This window comes from Protomyctophum bolini (genome assembly GCF_963924005.1).
Source record: "Protomyctophum bolini genome assembly, chromosome: 23".
Lineage (NCBI taxonomy): Eukaryota > Metazoa > Chordata > Actinopteri > Myctophiformes > Myctophidae > Protomyctophum > Protomyctophum bolini.
This window is the reverse complement of record NC_137884.1, coordinates 22,456,087-22,482,001: the sequence shown is the minus strand read 5'-3', so window position 1 is coordinate 22,482,001 and position 25,915 is coordinate 22,456,087. Positions and strand designations below refer to the sequence as shown.

Here is a 25,915-nt window from a genome sequence, read left to right as displayed (position 1 = left end):
GATTTGCAGGTAGAGTTGTAGGTGTTGGTCTCAGATTTGCAGGTAGAGCTGTAGGTGTTGGTCTCAGATTTGCAGGTAGAGTTGTAGGTGTTGGTCTCAGATTTGCAGGTAGAGCTGTAGGTGTTGGTCTCAGATTTGCAGGTAGAGTTGTAGGTGTTGGTCTCAGATTTGCAGGTAGAGTTGTAGGTGTTGGTCTCAGAGCTGCAGCTACAGGTGCCAGTACAGCAGCAGGTGCAGCTGTAGGTGTTGGTCTCAGAGCTGCAGGTGCAGCTGCAGCTACAGGTGTCATCAGTACAGCAGCAGGTGCAGCTGCAGGTCTGGGTGCAGGTGTACTGTAATGATAATCATATAATGACTGTATTTATTTATCTTATATATGTCTGCACTACTTCGTGAGACCCTAGGACTAAATGAGAGGTCAGAATCAAAGATCACGCCCAGGTTGCGGCCTGTACTGTAATATTAATAATAATAATGGAATAAAAACATTAAAACGGACTGTATGAGTGACACTGGAAGATAAGGTACTCTGACTGGAAAGAAGGAGTCAGAATTATTTTATTTCTGGTTTTGTCTCGTTTTAAACTGGAGGAAATTCGGAGCCATCCCAGCCCTTTGCCCCATTCTGGACAGGAACCCCTTTTGGTGTTTTAAGCATTATGGTACACCTTAGCTATTGAAAAATAGCAGATCTACAAGCTCATAGCTTATCTGCTATTTTTGAAAAATCATGAAAATGTGGCGCTAATCTTTGAATATATATTCTTTCAGAGCAAACGCTTTTCAAATCGTTGCTTCTGGGGGGGGGGGGGGGGGTCCCTGGAACAACATATTTTCAGATGGGGGTCGGCAGCCGATTATATATATTTTTTGGGGGTCCTTGACATGAAATACTGAGCACCACTGACATAGAAACATGGGTTTTTCAAGAAAACCGTCGGGTAATAATGTCTGAGGGGCATGAGAGTAGAGTCGCTGTACGGTATATACCTGTACTGTACAGACACGCTGCTGGTCTTCACCTGGTACTGGACCAGGTACTCGGGGTAGATCTGGGGCTTGTCGAACACCACGAAGATGGACGGGTCGTCTCCACGGTTCACACAGCTGCAGTGGGAACGGGGACGAGCAGAGGGAATGTTAGAGTTAGTCAGGGGGGCTGAAATCACGCGAAAATAGTGGATCTACAAGCTCACAACACGTCGCAGCAACGACGCCTTGTGAGCGTTGAGAGGTTGTAGATCTGCTATTTTCCGGGCGCGACCCCCACCCACACTCTTTAGCTATTCAGTATTTAAGTCCGACGTCATTTTGTAGTCTTACGTTACGTCCGTATCTCATTGTAAATAGAATATCTAAACGTGTGAATCTTTTTACAGTGACGTTATTTTTCTGAAAGGAAGCCATTGATGGTTAAAATGGGTCTTAATGCTTCCAACTTGAGTAGAATTATTAATGTTTCGTACAAGTGTCCATGACAAAGAAAATATATGATGTGGAGACAATAGAGACTATTATTATCATTATTATTGAAGGTGGTAACAGTCCATTTTCTCAGTACAATATTTCGGGGGCATATTTAGAATGTGTGCAGACTTGAGTATGTTGAATCTGGTTGGCAATTAATGAGGATTTAGTTGACACAATGAAATAAAATGGCGATAGTATTCCGTGTGGGGCAGACGGCCTGTCACAGCCAGATTTGGGAGAGCAGCAGCTTTGTTGTTGCGAGGAAAGCGGTAAAATTAGACTTTTGTGGTTGACAACGAGGCGGGACTTCCCCCCTTCTTCTTCATTGGTTTTTATTTTGACTCGAGCGGGGGGGTGGTCCCAATCATAGACTGCAACGGTAGCCACGCACCTCAGAACATACTCAACTTTAATGGTAATTTTTTTAATAAATGGGACCATCATTTTCCAAAATGAATATTATGACATGAGAAATGAGACTTTAAACTAGTGACTGGAAGCAGAAAGTATTCATGACCATGTTTATTAAGGTAATAAAGTCTAGGTGAAGTTGGCCCAAAATACATGGACCTCTATGGAGCTATGGGGTTTTTTGGGCCCAATGACAGCGCCACAACAGGCCATTATATGAAATTTCAGGAAGTCAGGATTTCCTACTGGCTTCAGACACTATTGGCTTCACTGCCCCCCTGGGCTGAAGCCCTCTTTGATCTGGTCTGTGTGCGTGCGTGCGTGTGTGTGTGTGTGTGTGTGTGTGTGTACTGTGCACGTGCCTGTTGTAGAAGACGCTGTCCCCTCCGTCCTTGGAGGGCGGGCGGACGTAGTCCGGGCTGCCGACGGTGTAATCTCCCACCAGAACGCGACACACGAACATGGACCTGACGTCGGACTGGCCCGTGTAGCTGTGGGAGTATTTGGCGTCCCTGGCGAAGTAGCTTCCTGCCACGTGGAATAAAGGGAAAAAAAGTTAACTCACGTTCATCAACCCATTTAGACCTTCATGGGGACGATTCTACAAATGCCTTCTAAATCCTGACAGTTTTCTGAAGAAAAACAAATGTCGTTCTCAAACATTTTCACGTCAAGGACCCCCAAAAATATATGTAACTGGCCACAATATTTGAGTTAAAAACGTTCGCTCTGAAAGAATATATTCAGAGATGTGCGCCACATTTTCATGATTTTTCAAAAATAGCAGATCTACAAGACCTTGTAGATCTGCTATTTTTCAATAGATAAAAGTTTAAAATAATGGTTAAAACATCACCCAAGTGCACACACTCACGCACGCACCGAGACGAATCAAACACACACGCAACTGCCAAACAAGCAGCACCGACCACAATTAAATAAAAGACGCAACTTCACACAAGCAAGGCACACACAAACACAAACACACACACACACACACACCCACACACACACACACACCCACACACACACACATGGCACCAAAACGCAAACACAGCCTCTCTCTCTCTCTCAACCCCAACCTACCCTTCCCGTAGAGCGTGCCGTGCGTTCCACAGATCCTCCAGTCGAAGTTGAGTCTACAGATGGTGTCGATGTGTTGGGGGTCCGTGCCGTGGAACAGCTTCCTCTCGGCCACGTTCTGCCCGCCGTTGTTCCTCTTCATCACGTCCTTCTGCCTTTTGTTTACACGTTGGAATCCAACGAGAGGAGATCAGTTAGGTACCACACACCGCACCTGCGGTCAATAATAATCATGTGGAGATTTTTTTTGTCCACCACAAGCCACATTTTAGTCACCCGGAATGTTTTAGTGTTAGTCTAGTTGTAGTCGACTAAATATCATAAGATTTTAGTCGACTAAAACTACAGTTGATTAATTTAGTCGAACAAAATGTATTTTGTCGGGCCTTGATGGCAACGACTGTTTTTACACTTGCTGAAAATACGCGTTGTGACTTGTGAGCTTGTAGATCGTCTATTTTCAGAATGCAACTAATTGTAAAATGACTTATACTGGATGTCTTGTCCACATTTTAGTCTAGAAAATGTTGTTCCCCCCCCCCCCCAGAAGCAAAGATTAGTGGAGAAGAGTTAAAAACTTTCACTGTGAAAGAATAAATATATTCAACAATTTTTTGCTCACATTTTAAAGAATTTTCAAAAATGGCAGATCTACAAGCTCGTGCCGTGCCATGAGCTTGTAGATCTGCTATTTTTCAATGAAAGGGGTTCCGGTACTGAATTATTATTTTAAGGACCTACAACTGAAAGGCTTCCCAGAGGTCTTTGTTCTGAATGCGTTGGATGTGCAGAAGGTCCACTCCCGTCATGGTGTTGCCGAACAGACCCTCGATCTCCCGGTATTCCGCCGAGGCGGTCGCCACGGTAACTCTCTGGGGGCGGGGACAAGAGGACATGGAGTCATGTTAGTTTAGAATGTTCCCCCAAGGAGGAACCAAGGTTAATTAAATAAGGTTAGGAAGCGAAGACCGTACGGTGGGCTCCATGTCGCTCCACTGGAAGGAAAGAAACATGCGCAGTTGAGACCAAGGAAGCTGAACGCGGAAGTGTTGGCTGCATGTAGCCCATTGCGCATGATTCTGTCCTTCCAGGGAGCAACATGGAGTCCACTGTACGGTCTTCGCTTCCTAACCTTATTTAATTAACCTTGGGAGGAACTAGGAAGCACCTCTGATCTATTACCACAAACCTGTGCTAGAGGTCCTGCTAGAATCTACATCTGCTATTTTCGGAGCATGACACATGCACACAACCAAACATAAAACGACTAGTCACTCCCACAAATATTTAGTCCTAACTTTAGTCTTCATAGCTTAGTTTTTGCATATAGTCGACGAACATTTTGTGTCTTAGTTTGTCGACAGAGATAATAATGTCTATAAGCAGGAAGATATTCCGTGCAGTTTAGAAGTGAGTATGACAGTGTGAGATGCAGAGATTAAGTATGTATTAAATGTATACGCTGTGGGTGTTACAACAGACTGCAGTGAAAGCCATTCCACACGGATGTGACTGAAGGCAGACATTATCAACACCATGCGATCCCGTCAGATTCCAGGACTCTTGACGACAGTGGATCTCATTTGGGGTCAATTATTGTAGGTACTTTTCCTTCACTAAAGTTACAGTTTAAAGTTCCACTGGGATGTACAGTACTACGAATGCAATAAAAAATACCTTGAATCCGGTTTGTGGAGTCTGGGACTTGTCCCAGTGTCCCGGCACAGCTGGGAAGTTAGACGGATTCCTTCGGCTGAAGAAAGGAAGATTTAAGAAGACAACATTTACAAAACTATTTAAAGGAAGATTTAAGAAGACAACATTTACAAAACTATTTAAAGGAAGATTTAAGAAGACAACATTTACAAAACTATTTAAAGGAAGATTTAAGAAGACAACATTTACACAACTATTTAAAGGAAGATTTAAGAAGACAACATTTACACAACTATTTAAAGGAAGATTTAAGAAGACAACATTTACACAACTATTTAAAGGAAGATTTTAGTCGACAACATTTACACAACTATTTAACCCATTTTGGGGCGGGAACCCCTTTTGGTGTTTTAAGCATTATGTTACACTTTAGCTGTTGGAAAATAGCAGATCTACAAGCTCGTAGCATATTATATATATGCATAATGCATATATATTGCCGCGCTCAATATAATAAAAATGCAATCCATTATTATTATAATTATCATTACCTTGTTTTCATGACTTGAGCTTCGTGTGCAGAAACAAACACCGGGCGTCTCCTCACCAGCCTCTTGGTACCGTAGCGCTGATTAGTCTGGATCATATCTGAAGAAACATTATTATTATTATGATTAGTCTGGATCATATCTGAAGAAACATTATTATTATTATGATTAGTCTGGATCATATCTGAAGAAACATTATTATTATTATTATGATTAGTCTGGATCATATCTGAAGAAACATTATTATTATTATGATTAGTCTGGATCATATCTGAAGAAACATTATTATTATTATTATGATTAGTCTGGATCATATCTGAAGAAACATTATTATTATTATGATTAGTCTGGATCATATCTGAAGAAACATTATTATTATTAGTCTGGATCATATCTGAAGAAACATTATTATTATTATGATTAGTCTGGATCATATCTGAAGAAATATTATTATTATTATGATTAGTCTGGATCATATCTGAAGAAACATTATTATTATTATTATGATTAGTCTGGATCATATCTGAAGAAACATTATTATTATTATTATGATTAGTCTGGATCATATCTGAAGAAACATTATTATTATGATTATTAGTCTGGATCATATCTGAAGAAACATTATTATTATTATGATTAGTCTGGATCATATCTGAAGAAACATTATTATTATTATGATTAGTCTGGATCATATCTGAAGAAACATTATTATTATTATGATTAGTCTGGATCATATCTGAAGAAACATTATTATTATTATGATTAGTCTGGATCATATCTGAAGAAACATTATTATTATTATGATTAGTCTGGATCATATCTGAAGAAACATTATTATTATTATGATTAGTCTGGATCATATCTGAAGAAACATTATTATTATTATGATTAGTCTGGATCATATCTGAAGAAACATTATTATTATTATGATTAGTCTGGATCATATCTGAAGAAACATTATTATTATTATGATTAGTCTGGATCATATCTGAAGAAACATTATTATTATTATGATTAGTCTGGATCATATCTGAAGAAACATTATTATTATTATGATTAGTCTGGATCATATCTGAAGAAACATTATTATTATTATGATTAGTCTGGATCATATCTGAAGAAACATTATTATTATTATGATTAGTCTGGATCATATCTGAAGAAACATTATTATTATTATGATTAGTCTGGATCATATCTGAAGAAACATTATTATTATTATGATTAGTCTGGATCATATCTGAAGAAACAAAACACAAAATAAAATAAAAGATATATAGGGATGTCCAGATCACGTTTTTTTTGCTCCCGTTTCCGATCATTGGAAAATGACGCGATCGGCCCCCGATTTACGATCACCCGGGACAGCCCTATAAAATGATATAGTTAGAAATGGCATACAGGGCCCAGGCAGTGGCGTAACCGTCTGGGCACCCGACTGGTAATCCAGTCGCAGTGTGCAGCGGGTTCGACTCCCGAGCCCGACACGGCCTTTACTGCATGTCTTCCCCCCCATCTCTCTCCCGTTTCCTGTCAGCCTACTGTCTGTCCCTTCAAAAAAACCAATAAAAGTCTTAAATAAATAAATAAATGGCATACAGTACATGGTCCTAGACCGCTAGCCCGGTGTGGCCAGACTATATCACTGCCCCGAGGGCCTTCTGGGGCCACGAGAGGCTAACGGACCGCTTGGCCTAGCGATCCGCTAGGCCAAGCTATATAACCTGACAGCGTGTCACAGGTTCGAGTCCCGATGGCCCGACGGCCTCCGCTGCGTGTCACTCCCCCAAGAGGATCTTAAAAAAGGATTTGCATTTGGCATATAGTTTTACTGAGACGAGTTGACCCCACAGAGGTGCGCTCGGGTTACCGTATTTTCCGAACGAGCCCTCCTCAGCGTGTATGTATGTCTGTGACCCCACGGTGACCTCTGAACTCTGACTGTGGAAACTCAGTGTGTGTGTCTGTGACCCCAACGGTGACCTCTGAACTCTGACCTTGGAAATTCAGCGTGTATGTCTGTGACCCCGCGGTGAACTCCACCTCGGTCATCTCGTCGTTCTGGAACTTCTGCTCCAGCTCTGCACCGCTGACGGCCGCCGCTTTGTGACCGCCGCTCTGGAGAACACACACACACACACACACACACACACAAGTCAATGGTCAGGTAGAAAACTGCTGACGGTGACCAGTTTGTTTTGGGAAGTCTGGAGCCTTGTTTTAAGGGCCTAAGGGCCGATTCATACTCCTATTTTACCACTGTTTCGACGCTGTAGTCAGACATTTTCAGCCGACTTTAGGACGGTACCCCCCCCCCCCCCCCTTGTAGATCTGCTATTTTTCAATAGCTAAAGTGTAGCTAAAGTGCTTTAAACACCAAAAGTGGTTCCTGTGCTGAACGGGTTAATCCAGAGCGATTTACAGTAATCACATGGTTGGTAATGCATCAGATGATTTACAGTAATCACATGGTTGGTAATGCAGCAGATGATTTACAGTAATCACATGGTTGGTAATGCATCAGATGATTTACAGTAATCACATGGTTGGTAATGCATCAGATGCATCGAAATACTCATCAAGGACAAACCTAATATCTGTCTAACATTATACAATCTGTACAATGAAACAATGCGTATACATATTTGTCATTTTAACAGAATATTTGTAAATGTGAATATTCATCGAACTGAGAAACTAAATATTGTGCTTTGCATTTTGTTTTATTAAAAAAAAACTCAAATAAGTTGGTATTTGAGGTTGTGTGCATATGCATTAATAAAAAAAATAAAAAAAAACATATTTCAGTGGTAGATCATGGCTTACAATTGGGAATAAAATGGGCCCTTGGGCTTGAAAAGGTTGGTTACCACTGCACTATAGACTGCTATGTCTACAGAACATGCTATCCAAGATACATAAGTTGAGCCTTTGCATACGCCTGTAAGGTCGTCGGGGCTAGGGCCAAGTGCTACAGTCTGAAGAGGTGGGTTTTCAGACTACGGAGTAAGTCTGCGGTTCTGATTCTGACATCTCTGACAAAGTTTTCAAATAATTGTACTGGAGTACAATATTTGCCTCTGTAGAAGTAAAACAAAAGTAGAAGTAAAAGTATTGAATATTGGGGAAATATTCCAGTGAAGCAAAAGTGTACAGTATTTAGAGTAAATGTACTTTTTACACCACCAACCACCGTGTGTGTGTGTGTGTGAGAGAGAGAGAGAGAGAGAGAGAGAGAGAGAGAGAGAGAGAGAGAGAGAGAGAGAGAGAGAGAGAGAGAGAGAGAGAGAGAGAGAGAGAGAGAGAGAGAGAGAGAGAGAGAGAGAGAGAGAGAGAGAGAGAGAGAGAGAGAGAGAAAGTCACAGGAACCTAGAGAAAGCCTTTTCCATTTGCCCCTTTGAGGCTCTCTGTAAGTGTTACACTGATAGGATCTCTATTGTCTGTTGTGGTTCTAGAGCCAACGCCTCTGAGACACACACTGTATGCACACCAAATGTTTCCTTTCATCTATATGTAAAAATCAACTCAGCCTGAAGCCACCCACTGTCCCACTCTGTATTCATGTGACTGTAGACCTACGTTTATAACTGCTTGAAAATCTGATTCACTGGAATCCAATCCATTCCAATCCACTTTATTTATAAAGCACATTTGGTTGAAACAAAGTGCTGTACACAAAGAAATACTAAAAAAGAACAACAACAACAACAGTACATAGACAGGGCAACATAAGGACACGATGCAGTGGAAGCAGCAACTCTTAATCAGTATGTTCAAATGGCAAGGAGTACAAGTGAGTTTTCAGACGTGATTTAAACACAGACAAGGATTGAGAGGATGTCGAAGTGTCCTTGGGCAAGACACTGAACCCCAAATTGCTCCTGATGTGCTGGCATGGTTTCCACCGCCATCGGTGTATAAACTATATGTAAAGCGCCTTGGATAAAGGCGCTATATAAATGCACCATTTACCATTTCATGACCTCAGGGTCTGCGAGAAGCTCTGTTGTACTTTGAATAAATACAACACCGATGAGACCTTCATCTCCGCTGCTTTTCTTCTGATGCCGTTTGTTTTTAAGAACTCAACTCTTATATACTGTTTAATATTAGGTTAAAATCTACCACACGATATCAGTGATTATTATTGAAACATTATATATTTTTCAAAAATGGCAGATCTACAAGCTCGTAGCGCGGCACTCGGTGTTCCAGATCTTAATGGCCGTTCACTCACCGCGGCAGCGTAGCGGTTCCAGGCTCCGACCTCGTCCTCCCAGAACCAGGCCCAGTCCGTGGTGAGGACGAAGGAGGGCTCCAGGACGGAGGAGACGGTGGACAGACGGCGGACCGCTTTGGGTCCACGGGTCATGGTGTCGAAGCACACGGGCTGCTGGACACACCCACTGGATAGGAGACAGCACAGGAGGTCAAGAGGTCAACACAGGCTGGACACAGCCACTGTATAGAGCGTCGCAGTCCCACCCCCTTTCATGACGACGCCAGGCCCAGGAAATTAATCCCAATGCATTTTTCCTCATAGACATTTAAAAACTTTTTTATTTAAAGACCTTTTAAGCGTCGTACGAAGCCAACTCTTGCCGTGACAAATCATGACAACACACACAATATTTTGGACCAAACAAATAATTACAACGACAAAAGTGTTGTCGTTGTAATAATTTTTTCTACTTTCTAATTCTTTGTTTGGCCCGAAAAATTGTGTTTGTTGTCATGATTTGTCACGACTTGAGAGTTGGCTTTGTCCGCGGCGTAAACGTCTTTAAATAAATAATTTCTGAAAGGTCTATGAGGAAAATGAACAGGGATTTATTTTCCGGGTCTCTCGAGGGGGAGCAGGCATGTAAGGATTCACTCAAGTCACGATATGATTCGTATCACGATATGATAAATGTTAATTTTTCACATTTTTTAATTAACTACATTGCAAAAGAAGTAGCATCCCTTTTGACAGTGCAGAAACATAATTAATTGCCTTCCTTGATGTATTAATGAGCATCAACGACCATCACCTGGGTACAGACACACACAGCTCCCCTCTACAGTCACAGACACACACAGCTCCCCTCTACAGTCACAGACACACACAGCTCCCCTCTACAGTCACAGACACACACAGCTCCCCTCTACAGTCACAGACACACACAGCTCCCCTCTACAGTCACAGACACACACAGCTCCCCTACAGTCACACACAGACACACACACACACACACACACACACACACACAACCACACCATAATTCACTAGCCCCCCAATATTATTTTGTTTGAAAATCGATTTTTCTTTATTTCATTAAATGGATTCATATCGATATGCACCTGGATGTGTTGTTGGGGTCACAGAAGTCCTTCTCCACCTCCTCCTGGTGGGGTAACGCCGTCCACTGTCGTCCGTCCCTGACCTCCCATCTGTACGGTAGCTTGGAATGGACTTTGAAACACTTGCCGTCTGGAACAGCACAAAACCACCAGCATGCAACGGGTTAAATGGATACCGGAGAACTCGCCGGTTTACCAACTCGCCGTAGCGAAGATTCCTCATCAATGTCTTCATCGTTATGCTAGCATGCTGTCTTCATCAGTGTAGTTTATGTCAAACTCACAGATGTTATAGTTCATTTCCAAAGTGATCACATTATTTTGTGCAATTAAATGGTCAGCTAGATAATGATAAAAAGGTGAGTATGTGAATACCAATGATAGTAGTAATGATACCATTTCAGTTGTTTACTAATGAATTACATTGTTTGGCGTTTAAACTTTTAGCATTCCTACTTTCTCTAGTGTTAACTCTAAACATCTCTCTCTCTGTCTGTCTCTCTCTCTCTCTCTATGAAGGTGATGTAAAACTAAAATGCACAAAATCGCGGCGACTGGTGAGTTCTCTGGATACCGGTTAAATTAAATGGAGGTTTTAACACCCTGATAAAACACAAACATTCTTTCTTTTAGAAACACACTATACACAATATAATTAATTCCTTTTCATATACTGATATCTAAAAAAGAATCATTATCCCACGATTTTGCAACCCATTTTTTCCACCCAGTGTCAATTGTCTATTGACACTATTGATTGTACAATATAAATTGGGGGTCCCAGAGATATAAATGCCATCAAATGGGGGACCGTAGACTCATGCATGTCAAACCAGGGGTCCTCGAAATGAAACCATTTGAGAATCACTGCTAGAATCTTCTCTTATGGGGGGTCCATGGCATATCTTTTCAAAAGGGGGTCCGCGGGGATAATTTGTGTCAATTTGGGGGTCCTTGACCTAAAAAAGAGTTTGGGAACCACTGGTCTAGAGACCAGGGTTAATTTTACTCACCGGCATGTTTGCAGTGGCCCTTGATGAAGTACATGCATATCTCCGTTTTATCTAAGAGAAAAACATCAAAACAAATCAAACAAATATTACTTTGTGAATGAATAGCTTATAGCCTACAACTAATAAACCAAGTGGTCCTTGAGGGGGTTCCAGGTGGTCTCCATGCAGCTAAATGATGGAGAGTTGGTAACCAAATGGACCCTTATAGATCTAACTCTTGAGCTTTTAATGTTAAACATCTGCATTACCTTAATTTACAAGAAGTCACAAATCTACACAATTAGATGTGTTGGTTTTATTTTTGGTCAACGTTTGCCTGATATCTCTCCTATGAAAGGCTAAATGTGACCAGAGGAGAAAAACTTTTTTCCAAAATGAGTTAATAGCACGGGCAGACTCTTCACATACTAGAGCATGTCTGAAATCAGAGCTGAAATGCAAATATGAAATAAATGCTTAAACATGTACGTAGCTATAGGTGTAATGTTAGAGACCACAGAAGATGTAAATAGTAGACTTAAATAGCATTTGATACAGACTTATAGCATGTTATGTAGACAGCACTATAATTGCATTGTATGTAGTCATAGCACGTCATAGTACATTATGTGTAGCATAGTAGTATATATGTATAGTTTATATGTATAGTTTCATTATATAGATATTCCACTGTTACTTTCTTAGCCTACGCATGTTTCATGATAAATGCTTTTTATGTGATGTATTCCCATGCTTTTTTGTTCTTGCTTAATGTAAGTCGCTCTGGATTAAGAGCGTCTGCTAAATGCCTAAATTGTAAATATGAAATAAATGCTTAAACATGTAGCTAGGTGTAATGTTAGAGTCCACATAGAAGTGAACCTGTCAAGCCTGTTTTCTCAACTCGCTGTTTCTCTGCAAGACATTTATCTCCAAAACTGGTGGGTCAAACTGAACAACCAACATGTCAATTTGAAGCTATGATTCCCTGCTTTCATATGACATGAAAAAACAAAAAAATATCCAAAGTCCCTCAGTCAAATTTGGTCACAAATGTCATCAAAATGGTGTTCCGTGGCTCAAATGCAGAATACATAATGGACCTTGATATTGGTGAAAACGGTCTGAGAAACAGTCTTCTTGTCTTTTACCTTTCATCGCAGGCTCTCCCGCCGTTCCTCTCTGTCTCCTGTTCCTGTTCCTGTTGGCGGGCTGCCCGGGGACATCTCTGGCAGGCGCCACCGCCATGTCAACTACAACAGTGGTGGAAACCAGGAAATAAGTATGTACGTCAAATCATCACTACTTTGGCCCATGCACTTACCCCACCCCCTTAGATAGCAATTCTGTAGACTTAGATAGCATTTGATACAGACTTATAGCATGTTATGTAGACAGCATAAGTGCATTGTATGTAGTCATAGCACGTCATAGTACATATGTGTAGCATAGTAGTATAGATGTATAGCTTATATGTATAGTTTCATTATAGATATTCCACTGTTACTTTCTTAGCTACGCATGTTTCATGATAAATGTCTTTATGTGATGTATTCCCATGCTTTTTGTTCTTGCTTAATGTAAATCGCTCTGGATTAAGAGCGTCTGCGAAATGCCTAAATTGTAAATTGTACTTTTACTTCCACTCCACAACATTTCAGAGGAGAATATTGTACTTTTACTCCACTGTGATCATTTGACATACTTTATTTACTAGTTGCTGTACTTTGTAGATTTGGATTATTATTACAAAACATACATTAACCACTTCAGCCCTGTATACATTTCCCATTGCAATCAGAACTGCAGATTAATTCACTCCCAATCTTCCGCCGCAGTCTGAAAACGCACCTCTTCAGACTCCATCTTAGCCCATAGTACTTGCTGTAGTACTTGCCCTGGCCTTGATCTCCTACAGGCGTATGCATAGGCTCAACGTATGTAACTTAAATAACACTTTATGCAGACATTCGTTCCTACTCTCTCACCTATGGTCATGAAGTGTGGGTCATGACTGAAAGAATAAGGTTACGAATACAAGCGGCCGAAATGAGTTTTCTCCGACAGGTGGCTGGCATCTCCCTTAGAGATAGGGTTCAGTCACACGAGAGAGACGAGTTGGTGCTCCTTCGCCTGGAAAGGAGCAGCAAAAGCCTCAGATGGTAGAAACTGGATCTGACCACAGCATTTATCTGTTTGCCAATGTGTAAAACACATTTGCTTTGACACATACTTTTGTGCTTTTTGAATTCCCGGATTTCTTACCCTACTTGTAACAAAGTATTTATTTTTGCAGTATTTAGACTTTTGCTGAACTAAAACAAGGTGAGTACACCCCCACCCCCACCCCCCCACTGACCTAGAGCAGCAGCAAAGACGTCGTCGACAGAAGCGTCTCTGCTCGGCGGTGGTTGTTGGCTGAGGTTGTTGTGGCGTTCCTGGGCGTTCAAGGTCTGCTTGTTCCTGTAAACGGTCTTCATGGAGGACAGCAGCTGGAGGCTCACCCCTCGGGCCTAGAGGTACAGGTGACCACACCAAAACTGTTCATTTGAGGCGCAGAAGTACTGCTTGTGTGGGACAGGGGGATGGAGTTATTACCTAAATAGCTATTAAATGCCTTGATCATTTGGGTCTTGGTCGTAGTCGACAAAAGGCCTAATATTGCCTATCATTTTGTTATTAACCCATTATGTTATGCTTTAGCTATTGAAAAATAGCAGATCTACAAGCTCATAGCGCGCCACTCGGTGGCGCGCTACGAGCTTGTAGGTCTGCTATTTTTGAAAAATGGCTGACATAGAAACATAGCTTTTTCAGAAAACGGTCAGGATGTAGAAGACATTTTTTTAATCTGATCTCAGGTCAAAATGGGTTAAACCCCTCTGGCGTCTCACATTGTGTCTTAGTTTCAGCCTACCTGCAGGGTTTTCAGTCTTAGTTTCAGCCTACCTGCAGGGTTTTCAGCGGTTGGGGCTCGTGGAAGTCGTGTGCTTTGGGACAGTTACAGGCAGCCTTCAGGAACCTCTGGCAGATGTGGAGCCGCTTGCAGTTCTCCCCCGCCTGGCAACGCTCGTTGTTGTAGTCGAAGCAGATCTAAGAACAGCAATTATGAGAAACACATAATGGAGTAATTTAAGGCGAATATTTAGTATAGTGTTGTTCTATTCAGACACAAGACCCTTTTTGTGCTATCCCTTTTGAACTGAATACTCTGTTGCCGTTTTTACATTCTGTAAAATAAACAAATCAACATGCACGCACGCGCGCACACACACACAGACACACAGCAATCTTTCCAGAAACCTTGAGAGAAAAGAGTCATGCTTCTTTTTTTATGATGCGAGGTCATACCAGTGTTGTTTTTGGCAGCAGATTTCTATTTTAGTTTTAGTCAAAGTCTCTTGAATAGTTTTCACTTAGTTTTAGTCACCCGGAATGTTTTAGTGGTATCCTAAGATTTTAGTTGACTAAATCTACAGTTGATTTAGTCGACTAAGATGTATTTTGACAGGCTTTGATGCCGTCGAAATGACTGATTTTACACTTGCTGAAAATAGACGATTTACAAGCTCACAACGCGTCGTAGTGTGACGGGTTGTGAGCTTGTAGATCTGCTATTTTCAGCATGCAACCAAGTATAAAATGACGTACTGGATGTCTTGTCCACTAGTCCCTTCCTAACATTTTAGTCTGGTTTCTATCTGTTGACAAAATTGTCAGTATATTTAGCTTATAGTTTTAAGTCACCATGGCTTAGTTTTCATTCCGTTTCCATTTAGTTTTCGTCGTTGAAAAAAGGTAGTCGACGACGAACAATTTTCGTCTTAAGTTTTAGTCGACGGAAACAACATCGGTTAATACTTACAGGCGGGAAATGCTTGTTACATTGGACTGAAGTGGTGTAATTCTTCTGCCCCGTAATGTCATCTAATTAATGTTTGATATGTGTATACTGTATGTATGTTTGTATTTTCTATGAGGGTACACATGTATGCATATGTCTTCTTTTTCACATCAGAAATGTTTTTTAGAATTGATAGTGATGTTGTTTCTGTCCTCGGAGTGCCGTGTAGTCATCAGCCTTGTCAGTTATTTATTGTTTTTGTCTTTTTCTTTGAGTTATGTTTTGTCTCAATTTATTGTAAGTCTCTTGTTTGTATGTTTTTTTTGCTATTTTTTGTCCGATCTGTAATTTTATGGTTAATAATTACTGAAATGCTTCTATGCGAAAAATCATAATAAACAGATGCTTAAAAAATATATATATATATACTTACAGGCGGAAGTATGCTCTGGTCGTTCTGCAGCAGCAAGGAGCGCAGCTGGCTCAGGGTCAGGTCCGACAGGCCGTGGCCTCGCAGAACACACGAGTTCTGGAAGGTGCCTAGGTCGTGTCCGAAATGACACGGTTTCCTAAAAGAACAAGTAGTAGTTTATTGCTTCTAAACTAGTAGTAGTTAGTAACAAGTAGTAGTTTATTGTTCTAAAACTAGTAGTAGTTAGTTAGTAACAAGTAGTAGTTTATTGTTCTAAACTATAGTGATGGGAGATTCATCTGCAAACACATCGGTATATCGGCCGATTCTATTTGTTTCTAGATTAATCTGCATCGGTTTGATTAATCAATCAGACCGATTTAAACAAGCCCAAAGTAACAGCTTGAACAGATCTACAAGCTCACGATATTAAATATAAAAGGTATTAAAGTTAAATCTGTGGTGCAGAGTGCAGACACCCTGTTACATGGCGGAGAGCTGTGTTGCACTGTGATTACATTATAACTCTAGGAGGAAAATGTCCACTGATGTGATTAAAATGCTTGTTGAACAATAGTGAAGTGAAGAGTATCATAGCATCCTTAGTTCTGAGGGTGAGACCTTTATATTTAAAATCTGTACCTTTATGTAGCCTTTATCTTTAATTAAAATTGAAGCAAAAGGTGCATAAAAACAGTACCATATGGCTTCAGCTGTTATAGTTTTAGTGGCAGCTGAAGATCAGTTTAGACAAAACAAAACTCGACCTTCGATTAGGCTAAAAAAACAATGTGACAATAAAGAAGAAGAAGCCGAATGGAAGCAGATATGATTGTTTGATTGATTGGTTCTTTAGTGTCATGCTTCCGAAAAAGCCCAGCCCATATGGACTTCCTTACAGGACACTTTTTACAACATAAACAATGACAATAAACCGACATGACAGTTTGCAAAAACAATGATCAAGTGAATATCAAACTGACTAATACACGGATACACCATCCTTACAAGGCAGATTTCATTACATACAACATAAAATAAAATACCATAAAATATAAAATACACCACTATATACTGACCTCCCCTGCTGTGCGAACGTACAGTGTCCCAGCAGGAACTTCTTACACAGGTGTAGGTCTGAACATACACCAGCCACCCTGGCCCCGCAGCAGCCCCGGGTCCCGCAGATCCTCATGGGGGTCTTGGAGATGACCTTCTCCCGTCCGTTGAGCACAGCTCTGAGGAACCTGTCCCGGTTGGAGAGGACCTCCGTGATGTCGTTCTCCTGCAGCGGCGAGGAGGTGACGTTCACCAGCAGCTCGTCAAAGTCCATGGAGCCGTTGTTGGCGCAGATGATCTGGGTGATCTGGCTCTCCATGGGGCTCCGAGTCTCATGGCTATTGTTGTGGTAGGTTAAATCATGACTTCCATCGGATGGATAAAACGACATGTTGGCAGTGAGTTGTTGGAACATTGGAGAAAGTCTGGTTGCAGTGGCGATCGAGTAGAGAGAGAGAGAGACGCTCCTTGTTGGACGGGACTCTACAGTACAGAGCTGAGATAGACCCTGTGACTGACTGGGTTTCTGTCAATAAACAGGAGTGTCATGTCAAACGAGCATAAGCATTGCAGTTCCGGTGTTTTATTTGAAGATAAAAGTACCGCTCACAAATTATGTTTTTTTTTTTTTTTAAAGAAAAAGAAAATCACACCCGTATGAAGTGAGCGGTGCTAATTACAATTACAATGTAGGCATTTATCAGACGCTCTTAATCCATGCGATTTACATTAAGCAAGAACAAAAGATACAATACAACATAGCTACATCACATACCAAAGTAGTTATCAATCATGAAACATGTGTAAACTAAGAATGTAATGATATATTAAAGTCTAACTCATGTTGATTAGGTGATATAAAACAAACGGTGCCAACACAAACATAAAACGCCATTAACAATAAAGAGACAATATGACGTAATGACTAATGAGGCACATATTATGACATACATTTTCCCTTCCTTGTCAATAGCGTTTACAAAACAAACATTGAACTGAAGACAAACATTAGACCTGTGTATAGTCAAAAATGTGATTGATTGATTGATTGATTGAAATTTGTATTCAGTTTGTAGAATGGGCACAGTTCCTATGAAAGATAACAGGTCAATACAAAAACTGCTACCAACCAGGAAAAGCACTAAGACTTAATTGTCTCACCTCCAGTGACCATGCATGTTCAACGTTTAAAGACATATAAATATAGTAATATACACTTCTATGCAACAAAATAAATCATATATAAACCGTTAAAAACAGGAAAAGCGTACTGCAGTATGGGAAGGGACTTCATAACATTTTTACAGGGGCCAGTAAGTGCTCTTATACTGAGACTGTAGGAAAGGTATTGTTTAGCCATTTAGGAGGAATATAATGTCACTGGTTTAATGTTTATTTTTAGTTCAATGTTTGTTTTAAAAACGCCATTGACAATGACGGGAAAAAGTACGTCATCTTGTCCCTAACACAAACATTAAATGCCATTTAATGTTAAAGAGAATTTAATGTTCACCATTACATCACCTATAATCAACATGAGTTAGACTTTAATATATTAGCGCCCCTCACTTCACACGGGTGTGATTTTTGTCCTAAAGTTGCTAATTAATAATAAGAAAAGGACACTGAATGTTCATAATGGAGTTCACCAATTAAAACAATAATTTGATACCTTTAAACACATCTTAAATCGGAGCGTTTTTTTTATACTATAAGTAGTCTTGAGAAAACAAATGCTGCTGTTTGTTTGTCTCAAAGTGACTGCAGAAAAATGACATAGGCTATACTCTCATCTGTATGCTGTACCCCCTCCAACTGTATACTATAATATTTTGACACGTATTGCTTTGGCAATGTAAACGTACGTTTTCTCATGCAAATAGAGCTCCTTTGAATTGGAAAAATGTAGCCTTTATTTTGAAATCCATGCACGGGAAGTCAAATGCTTACGTTGCAGCCTTGACGCTTGGATGAGTGACGTCACAGGGAGAAGGAATCATGTTGGTATCACTTCTGATGTTGGGAAAACGAAACTAATATTCTGGATGCCTGTAATTACACTGCTGTCCGCTAGGAGGACTCTTAAGTCAGGAAATGTAGGCTACTCAAATGCAGAATTACAGTACATTTCAATACAAAAACTGTTAACTGTGAGTGGACGACCCAATAAAGCATTACCCTTGTTTACAAGAGGGTCCACCTTGTTCAATTCATCAAAACATTTAGAGACGTACACATATACACTTCTATTTAGCCAAAGAACAGATCATCATAAAGGAGGTAAAAAAGGGAAAAGAAACATATACAGTGAGGGGAAATTGCAGCCGTCTGTATAGGTGCCCTTTGAGAGGAGTCAAGGGATTCGCATGTCTTAGTGACTGTTGGTAGGGCGTTCCACATGTTGTTGGCATAGGACCAAAAATAATTTAGTCCCTTAATTGTTTGTGATAACAATCCAAAAACAACTACCGTATTAAGATGTAGCCCTGCCTAGTGGAGTAGAAGTAAAAGTATTGGAAATTGGAAATATTCAAGTAAAGTGCAGCCCTTTTGTTGGAAAGTATTACTGTACTGTACTGTACTGTACTGTTTTTTTTTAACCATTTTTGTCACCGCTAAACCCCTTATCCCTAACTTGAATAGTTAAAATAGTCAGTCTACAAGCTCACAACGTGTCAATGTACAGTAGATTGGCTAGTTGAACTATAAAAAAATGATTTTCAACATAGTAAAAGAAAAAAGGCAACGAAGTTTAGGGATAAGGGGTTTAGCGGTGATGAAAATGGAGCCCTCATGTCTCAATGTATTTTTACTGGTTAAATAAAGCAGTGGTTCCCAAAGTGGGGTCCGGGGACCCCCAGGGGTCCTCGAGGGAGTCCCAGGGGGTCCCCAATTAAATGATAGTTAGGAACCAAGTGTTATGGTTCATTTCCAAAGTGATCAAATTATTTTGAGTAAGTAACTCTGAGAGTGTACAAATGGAACCATTTGTAAACTCTCAGAGTAAAATTAACATTACATTTTACAATATAAATTGGGGTCCCAGAGAGAGAAATGCCATTAGGGGGTCCGTAGAGAGACTAATGCATGTCAAACTGTCGTTGAAATTAAACAAGTTGAGAATCTTCTCTTATGGGGTTCCCTGGCATAAATCTTCAACTGGGGGTCCGCGGGCTAATTAGTGTCAATTTGGTCCTTGACATGAAAAAGTTTGGGATGATGAATTAATGAATGAATGAATGAAAAAAATGTTATTTCACAGTATGCAGAATGGGTACATTTCAAACCAAAGTACAGGTCAATACAAAAACGTTTAATGCCAATACCTTAGTATTTTTTTTAAAAACTTTAAGACAGAATCTTGCAGTATATTGATACTTCCAGGGGGTACCGAGATAAATGATAGTTTATCTTTTGGGTCTGTAACTCTGATAGTGTACAAATGGAACCAAATCCATTTGGTTCCATTTGTACACTCTCAGAGTTAAATTAACATTGATTTTACAATATAAACTGGGCCGGGTCTCAGAGACATTTATGCCATTAAATGGGGGTGTGTGGGGGGGGGGGATACAATGGTTGAGAATCACTGCTAGAGCCGTACGTAGCCTACAAATGTTCTTTTACGGGGAGGAGGGGGACCCTGGCATATCTCTTCAAATGGGGGTCCGCGGGCTAATTAGTTATTATTAAATAACTAATTAAATTAATTGAGGGTCCATGGTTGAATTCTGTAAAAAAAAAAAAAAAAACATCTGCATTTCCTTGTACTGTCGCAGGAGGCGCTGTTGCACCGTTAAATAAGCGTTCAGATGGTTTTAGGCTCTCTCTCTCTGATCACATCAGCACTAGTGTGTGTGTGCGTGCGCGTGTGTTTGTGTGTGTGTGCCTGGCAGTTAATTTCCTGCTCTGGGTTTCCCTTTAAAAGGGGGCGGGGCTCGGTGCTGGGAATTCACGTCATTTCACCGTCTCTCTCTCTCTACGCACACACACACATACATACACACACACACACACACACACACACACTCACACACACACACACACACACACATCCATCACATCCATCTGTAACACACAAATCAATGAGCGCGCACGGCACGGCGTGCACGGAGCACTGAGAGAGAGCGAGAGAGAGAGAGAGAGAGAGAGAGAGATGTCCGCGGATCTCTGCTGTCTTCTTCCAGGAAGGGATTAACCGTGTCGCTGCCGGTAGAGATGTAGCGTATGTGTGTGTGTGTGTGTGTGTGCGTGAGGCTACCTCCGACCCAATAACCGTCACAACAAAGAGAACTTTCACTTCAATCAATCAATGATCGATCAGCCGATCGAGGATCGAACACGATGATCGCAACGGCGAGGATCAATCATCATCCGCGGGAGAAATAAGAACACAACTTTAAAATTATAGACCGTTAAAATAACCGTTTAAGGCTGTTTCTGTTCCCAAAGAAGAACGAAGCGCAGCAACAGTGTGACGGGTGTGTGTGTGTGTGTGTGTGTGTGTGGGAGGTTGGTTATTATTTCACAACAAGAAAAGAGCAGGACATTAAAAAACGGGCAAAGTGGAAGATCAGGAACTTCAAGGGAGATTATGTCCGATTCCTCCTCGATTTCAACAAAGGTATGGCGTTGTTTCGTTACCTCTGTACTATAGAATAATGTCATAACGTGTTGTTTTGAAGGAGACACGACTCTCTCTAGTCTCGACCACACAGACCAGGTACACTGTTTTACTGTTGATACGAGTGGCAACTGGCATCTGTTGCACGGAGGAGGATTCTGTCTAGCAGACTGAACCTATACGCTGAGACTGTAGCCTAAATATAAGAGTTAGACTTTCGCCGATTCTGACATTTATTACAAAACGCATAGATCGACCCACGAGAGTCTAAAATCTTTAGGCTATGCTGCTGAGACACTTGAGCTGCAGCAAGGCAAGCATGTTAAAGTCAAATACATTCGTCTCGTCATATGTATGATATCCCATGCAATGCAATTCAATTCAAATGAGCTTTATTTTATGGCATGAGAAAACATATATAGGCTAATACGTTTACATTGCCAAAGCAATAAGTGTCAAAATACAATCGAAACAGTTGAACGTGGGGAAAGTTTATGTATGTACAGTTGGAGGGGGTAGCCTACAGCATTGTGTAAACAATGCCATGCATGCACGGGTCAAACTGCATGCATATATTCATACATAAAGCATTTGAAATAAATGAATGACCATGAGGCTACTATACTATACACACACATAGTTATTAACACTAAATAATAATGACAATTACATTAGTTAGCTTATATGACTGCATTATTGCTACAACTTTTACTACATAGTTCACAATGACATGTCAAGTAACATTTGCATGAATGATTGCTAGTATCTAAACTTATAAGGGTTATCGTTGTATGATTGATTGAATACTGTATTAACAGTTTGCAGACAAAAAAAGCACAGTAAAGTACAGTTCATATACAAGGTCTGACAAGAGGATTTATAACACAAGAAAGCTCTATATGGCTTGTTTGTTTCCATTGGGGTCCTTCGTTCAATTCACTATGGAACTGGATACTAGATATAAAGTGCATTTTGGCACATTTCCATGGGATATAGGCCAGAGGTTCCCAAAGTGGGGCCCGGGGACCCCCAGGGGTCCTTGAGGGAGTTCCAGGGGGTCCCCAGCTAAATGATAGTTAGGAAACCAAATGGCCTCTTATGGGTCTGTAACTCTGAGACTCTCAGAGTTAAATTAACTTAATTGATTTTACAATATAAATTGGGGGTCCCAGAGGTAGAAATTCCATTAAATGGGGGTCCGTAGACTAATGCACGTCAAACTATAGGGGGCCCTGGAAATCACTGCTAGAGCCGTAGGGATATTCTCTTATGGGGGTCCCTGGCATATATTTTCAAATGGGGGTCCGCGGGGCTAATTGGTATAATTTTGGGGGTCCTTACGGGCTACTCCTGATGGACAGACTGCATGGTGTTGGTGGCAAACTGCCTTCATTGTTGTCAGTTCACTTTCCATTTCAAAGGAGAAGTCTGGGGTCAAACTAGTTTAATTTGACGATTATTTTTCACAAAAACTTAATTGTGTTGTTATTTTTGCATTGAACATTGATTTATTTATTGATTGTATATTTATGTTGGACTTTGAGGCTTCGTAATCACACATTTCACATCAGGACAGATGTGACAAATAATAATAAATAATCACAATGACAAATTAGATTTTTTCTTTCCTAAAGATAAAATAAAATGTACAAAATAGTTAATCTAGCAGATCTACACGCTTACAACACAACACGTCACAAAGTGACAACGTGCTGTATAAGCTTGTAGATCTGCTATTAATGCTACTTTCTTTTTTAAAGTAAAAAAATGTATATATGGACATTTTTCAACATGGAAACGATAAGACGATTATGCAAACATCGCAATTATTATCTCAAATAATTTGCGATGATGTAATGACAGTGACAGGCCTACCAACCCCCCCCCCCCCCCACACACACACACACACACACACACACACACACACACACACACACGCTGTCCTCCTGAATGCACTTTAGCCCGTTTCCACAAACTCGACTCCACAAACTAGAGGCTCATATAAATGTCACAACCAGGCCTTCTGCTGTTGGCCAATAAGGGGTTTGAGTGTAATGTGGCTCGCTGTCAAAGGGGCAGGAAAACTACCACGGGGAAGGCAAACAGATAACGGGAGATTAGAACCAGGTTGTTGTAACTTCCACAGGGAGGGGGGGGGGGGGGGGTCATACCGGAGAACTCGCCAGTCTTCATCAATGTCTTCATCGTTATGCTAACATGCTGTCTTCATCAATGTCTTCGTCGTTATGCTAACATGCTGTCTTCATCAATGTCTTCGTCGTTATGCTAACATGCTGTCTTCATCAGTGTAGTTTACTAGTTTATGTCAAACCCACAGATGTTATATGGTTCATTTCCAAAGTGATCAAATTATTTTGTGCAATTAAATGGTCAGCTATAGATGATGATAAAAAGGTGATACCAATGATAAAGTAGGCCATTTCAGGATATTGTTTACTAATTAATTACGTAGCCTACTTTGGTGGTTAAACTTTTAGCATTCCTACTTTCTCTGTTAACTCTAAACAACTATCCTCTCTCTCTCTCTCTCTCTCTCTCTCTCTCTGAAGGAAAACTAAAATGCACACAACTCAATACAGAAAAACTGTTAACAGTGAGTGGACGACACCATAAAGCATTACACTTGTTTACAAGAGGGGCCCACCATTTTAAATTCATAAAAAAATATCACTTGAAAACAACGTTATTCTTGACATTTACCCACACTTTGAACCATCCACTTACTAGTGTATATACAGTACATTGTTTGGTCCAGGGTACTGTGTATGGTTTGTAATATATAAATAATAAATAAAAGTTAAAATCTATGGGGACCCAGTTAAACTAAGTCTAACATGTTCTGTCTAAAACTGTTCACACAGGTCTTCAGAAACAATAAGTAATCTCAGTACAAACACCTTAAAGTGTACAAGGGCAATATGAAGCTATATACACTAATAATGCAGCTATACAAATGCATTCTGAGGAAAGCACTGATTGCCACATCCAACACCTCGACAAATAGTCAAACACCCTTAAGTATATTACTGTCACCACATGTCAAACACACATCTCACCAACAGGCAGCACCAGTACCGTTCAAATGAAGCGCGGACATAGACGATTACTTTGAGAAAGATGCACCTGAACCCATAATATAAACACACACACGCTGTGCACACTCACTGATACATGCCAAACAAGCTGCTGCTTTAGTGCTGCTCCATTCTGGCTCAAAATAAATGTGAATCTGCATTTTGCTCCACAAGAATTGAGATCACGATTCTCACACAATTCTCTCTTTTTTTCTCCCATGAAAACATGTATCATCTTTAGTCTGTAGTTGCTGAACACTACTACATTAATTATATATAAACATGTATTGTCTTTAGTCTGTAGTTGCTGAACATTACTACATTAATTATATATAAATATGCATTGTCTTTAGTCTGTAGTTGCTGAACATTATAAATAATTAATGTAGTAATGTTCAGCAACTACAGACAATACATATTTATATATAATTAATGTAGTAATGTTCAGCAACTACAGACTAAAGACGATACATGTTTATATATAATTAATGTATTAAACATGTATCGTCTTTAGTCTGTAGTTGCTGAACATTACTACATTAATTATATATAAATATGTATTGTCTGTAGTTGCTGAACATTACTACATTAATTATATATAAACATGTATGGTCTTTAGTCTGTAGTTACTGAACAATAACTACATTCAAAATGTGTCACCTGGAGCCATAACTACTGTGTCTTTAAACAGACAACATCAAAGTGCTTTAAAGACTTCAACCTCTCTTAAAGTCTCTCGATCTCTTGTAGCAAAAAAAACAACATACGAGGAACTAAAATGAACTGGAACAGACAAGAAACTCTATAGTCGCTGCACCGTTCTTCACAAAAATGAGATGTCTCTGACTGTGTGTCTATTGAGGTTTGGTTCATGCTCTGTGTCTTTGTGTCTTGTCTGTGTGTGCGTGTGTGCGTGCGTGTGTGTGTGTATCTATTCATAGCAGGAGAGGAGCTCGTTCAGTCCTTCCGCCACCACGAGCCCCCTGCCGCCAAACTCCACTTCCTCCCCCGTCCCCCCCGCCCATGCAGCCTGCACGGCCCGGCCGGCCAGCCGAATGGACGAGGAACCGGCCAGGCTGCCCGCACACCTGCGTGAGTCTCTCTTACGCACGCATGCACACACACACACACAAACACGCACACTGACCTCACATTCACACATATACAGTAGGAGAGACAGGGGAGACACGCAGCAAAGCAGGTCGTCATGAACGGGACTCGAACACGCAACGCGCTGTCAGGCCAGAGCCTATATGAGGCATGATGCGCCTGGACCGCTAGGCCAGTGCAAACCCTTTTTTATCGCATCTAGGACGGGTTGTTGTTGCCATGTACAGTGCAGTGTACAGTGTATAAAGCAACATACCGTACATGTTTT

At 40.6% G+C, this 25,915-nt stretch overlaps 2 protein-coding genes across 3 annotated transcripts in view; one reads left to right on the top strand and one right to left on the bottom strand.

Moving 5' to 3' along the window:
• Positions 1-96: 96 nt before the first annotated feature.
• LOC308310985 (protein mono-ADP-ribosyltransferase PARP12) lies at positions 97-17,137 on the bottom strand (the record flags this gene model as incomplete). Its single annotated transcript, XM_080757478.1, has 17 exons — positions 97-114; positions 224-332; positions 991-1,107; positions 2,244-2,409; positions 2,968-3,119; positions 3,706-3,836; positions 4,642-4,717; positions 5,172-5,268; positions 7,166-7,286; positions 9,406-9,574; positions 10,512-10,641; positions 11,525-11,575; positions 12,655-12,756; positions 13,863-14,016; positions 14,453-14,596; positions 15,781-15,916; positions 16,839-17,137. The coding sequence occupies 17 exons, from the start codon at positions 17,135-17,137 to the stop codon at positions 97-99; spliced, it is 2,172 nt and encodes a 723-aa protein (XP_080613604.1).
• Positions 17,138-20,905: 3,768 nt separating this feature from the next.
• The window catches only part of etv6 (ETS variant transcription factor 6), a 38,148-nt gene continuing 33,138 nt past the window's right edge, over positions 20,906-25,915 (top strand). The window contains exons 1-2 of one of the 2 annotated variants that reach the window (XM_080757101.1): positions 20,906-21,442; positions 25,482-25,629. In XM_080757101.1, coding sequence (XP_080613227.1) covers positions 21,413-21,442; positions 25,482-25,629 — 178 coding nt within the window. In that variant the 5' untranslated portion in view covers positions 20,906-21,412. Of the gene's footprint in view, positions 21,443-25,478; positions 25,630-25,915 lie in introns of both variants that reach the window. The other variant, XM_080757100.1, reaches the window with a different exon arrangement.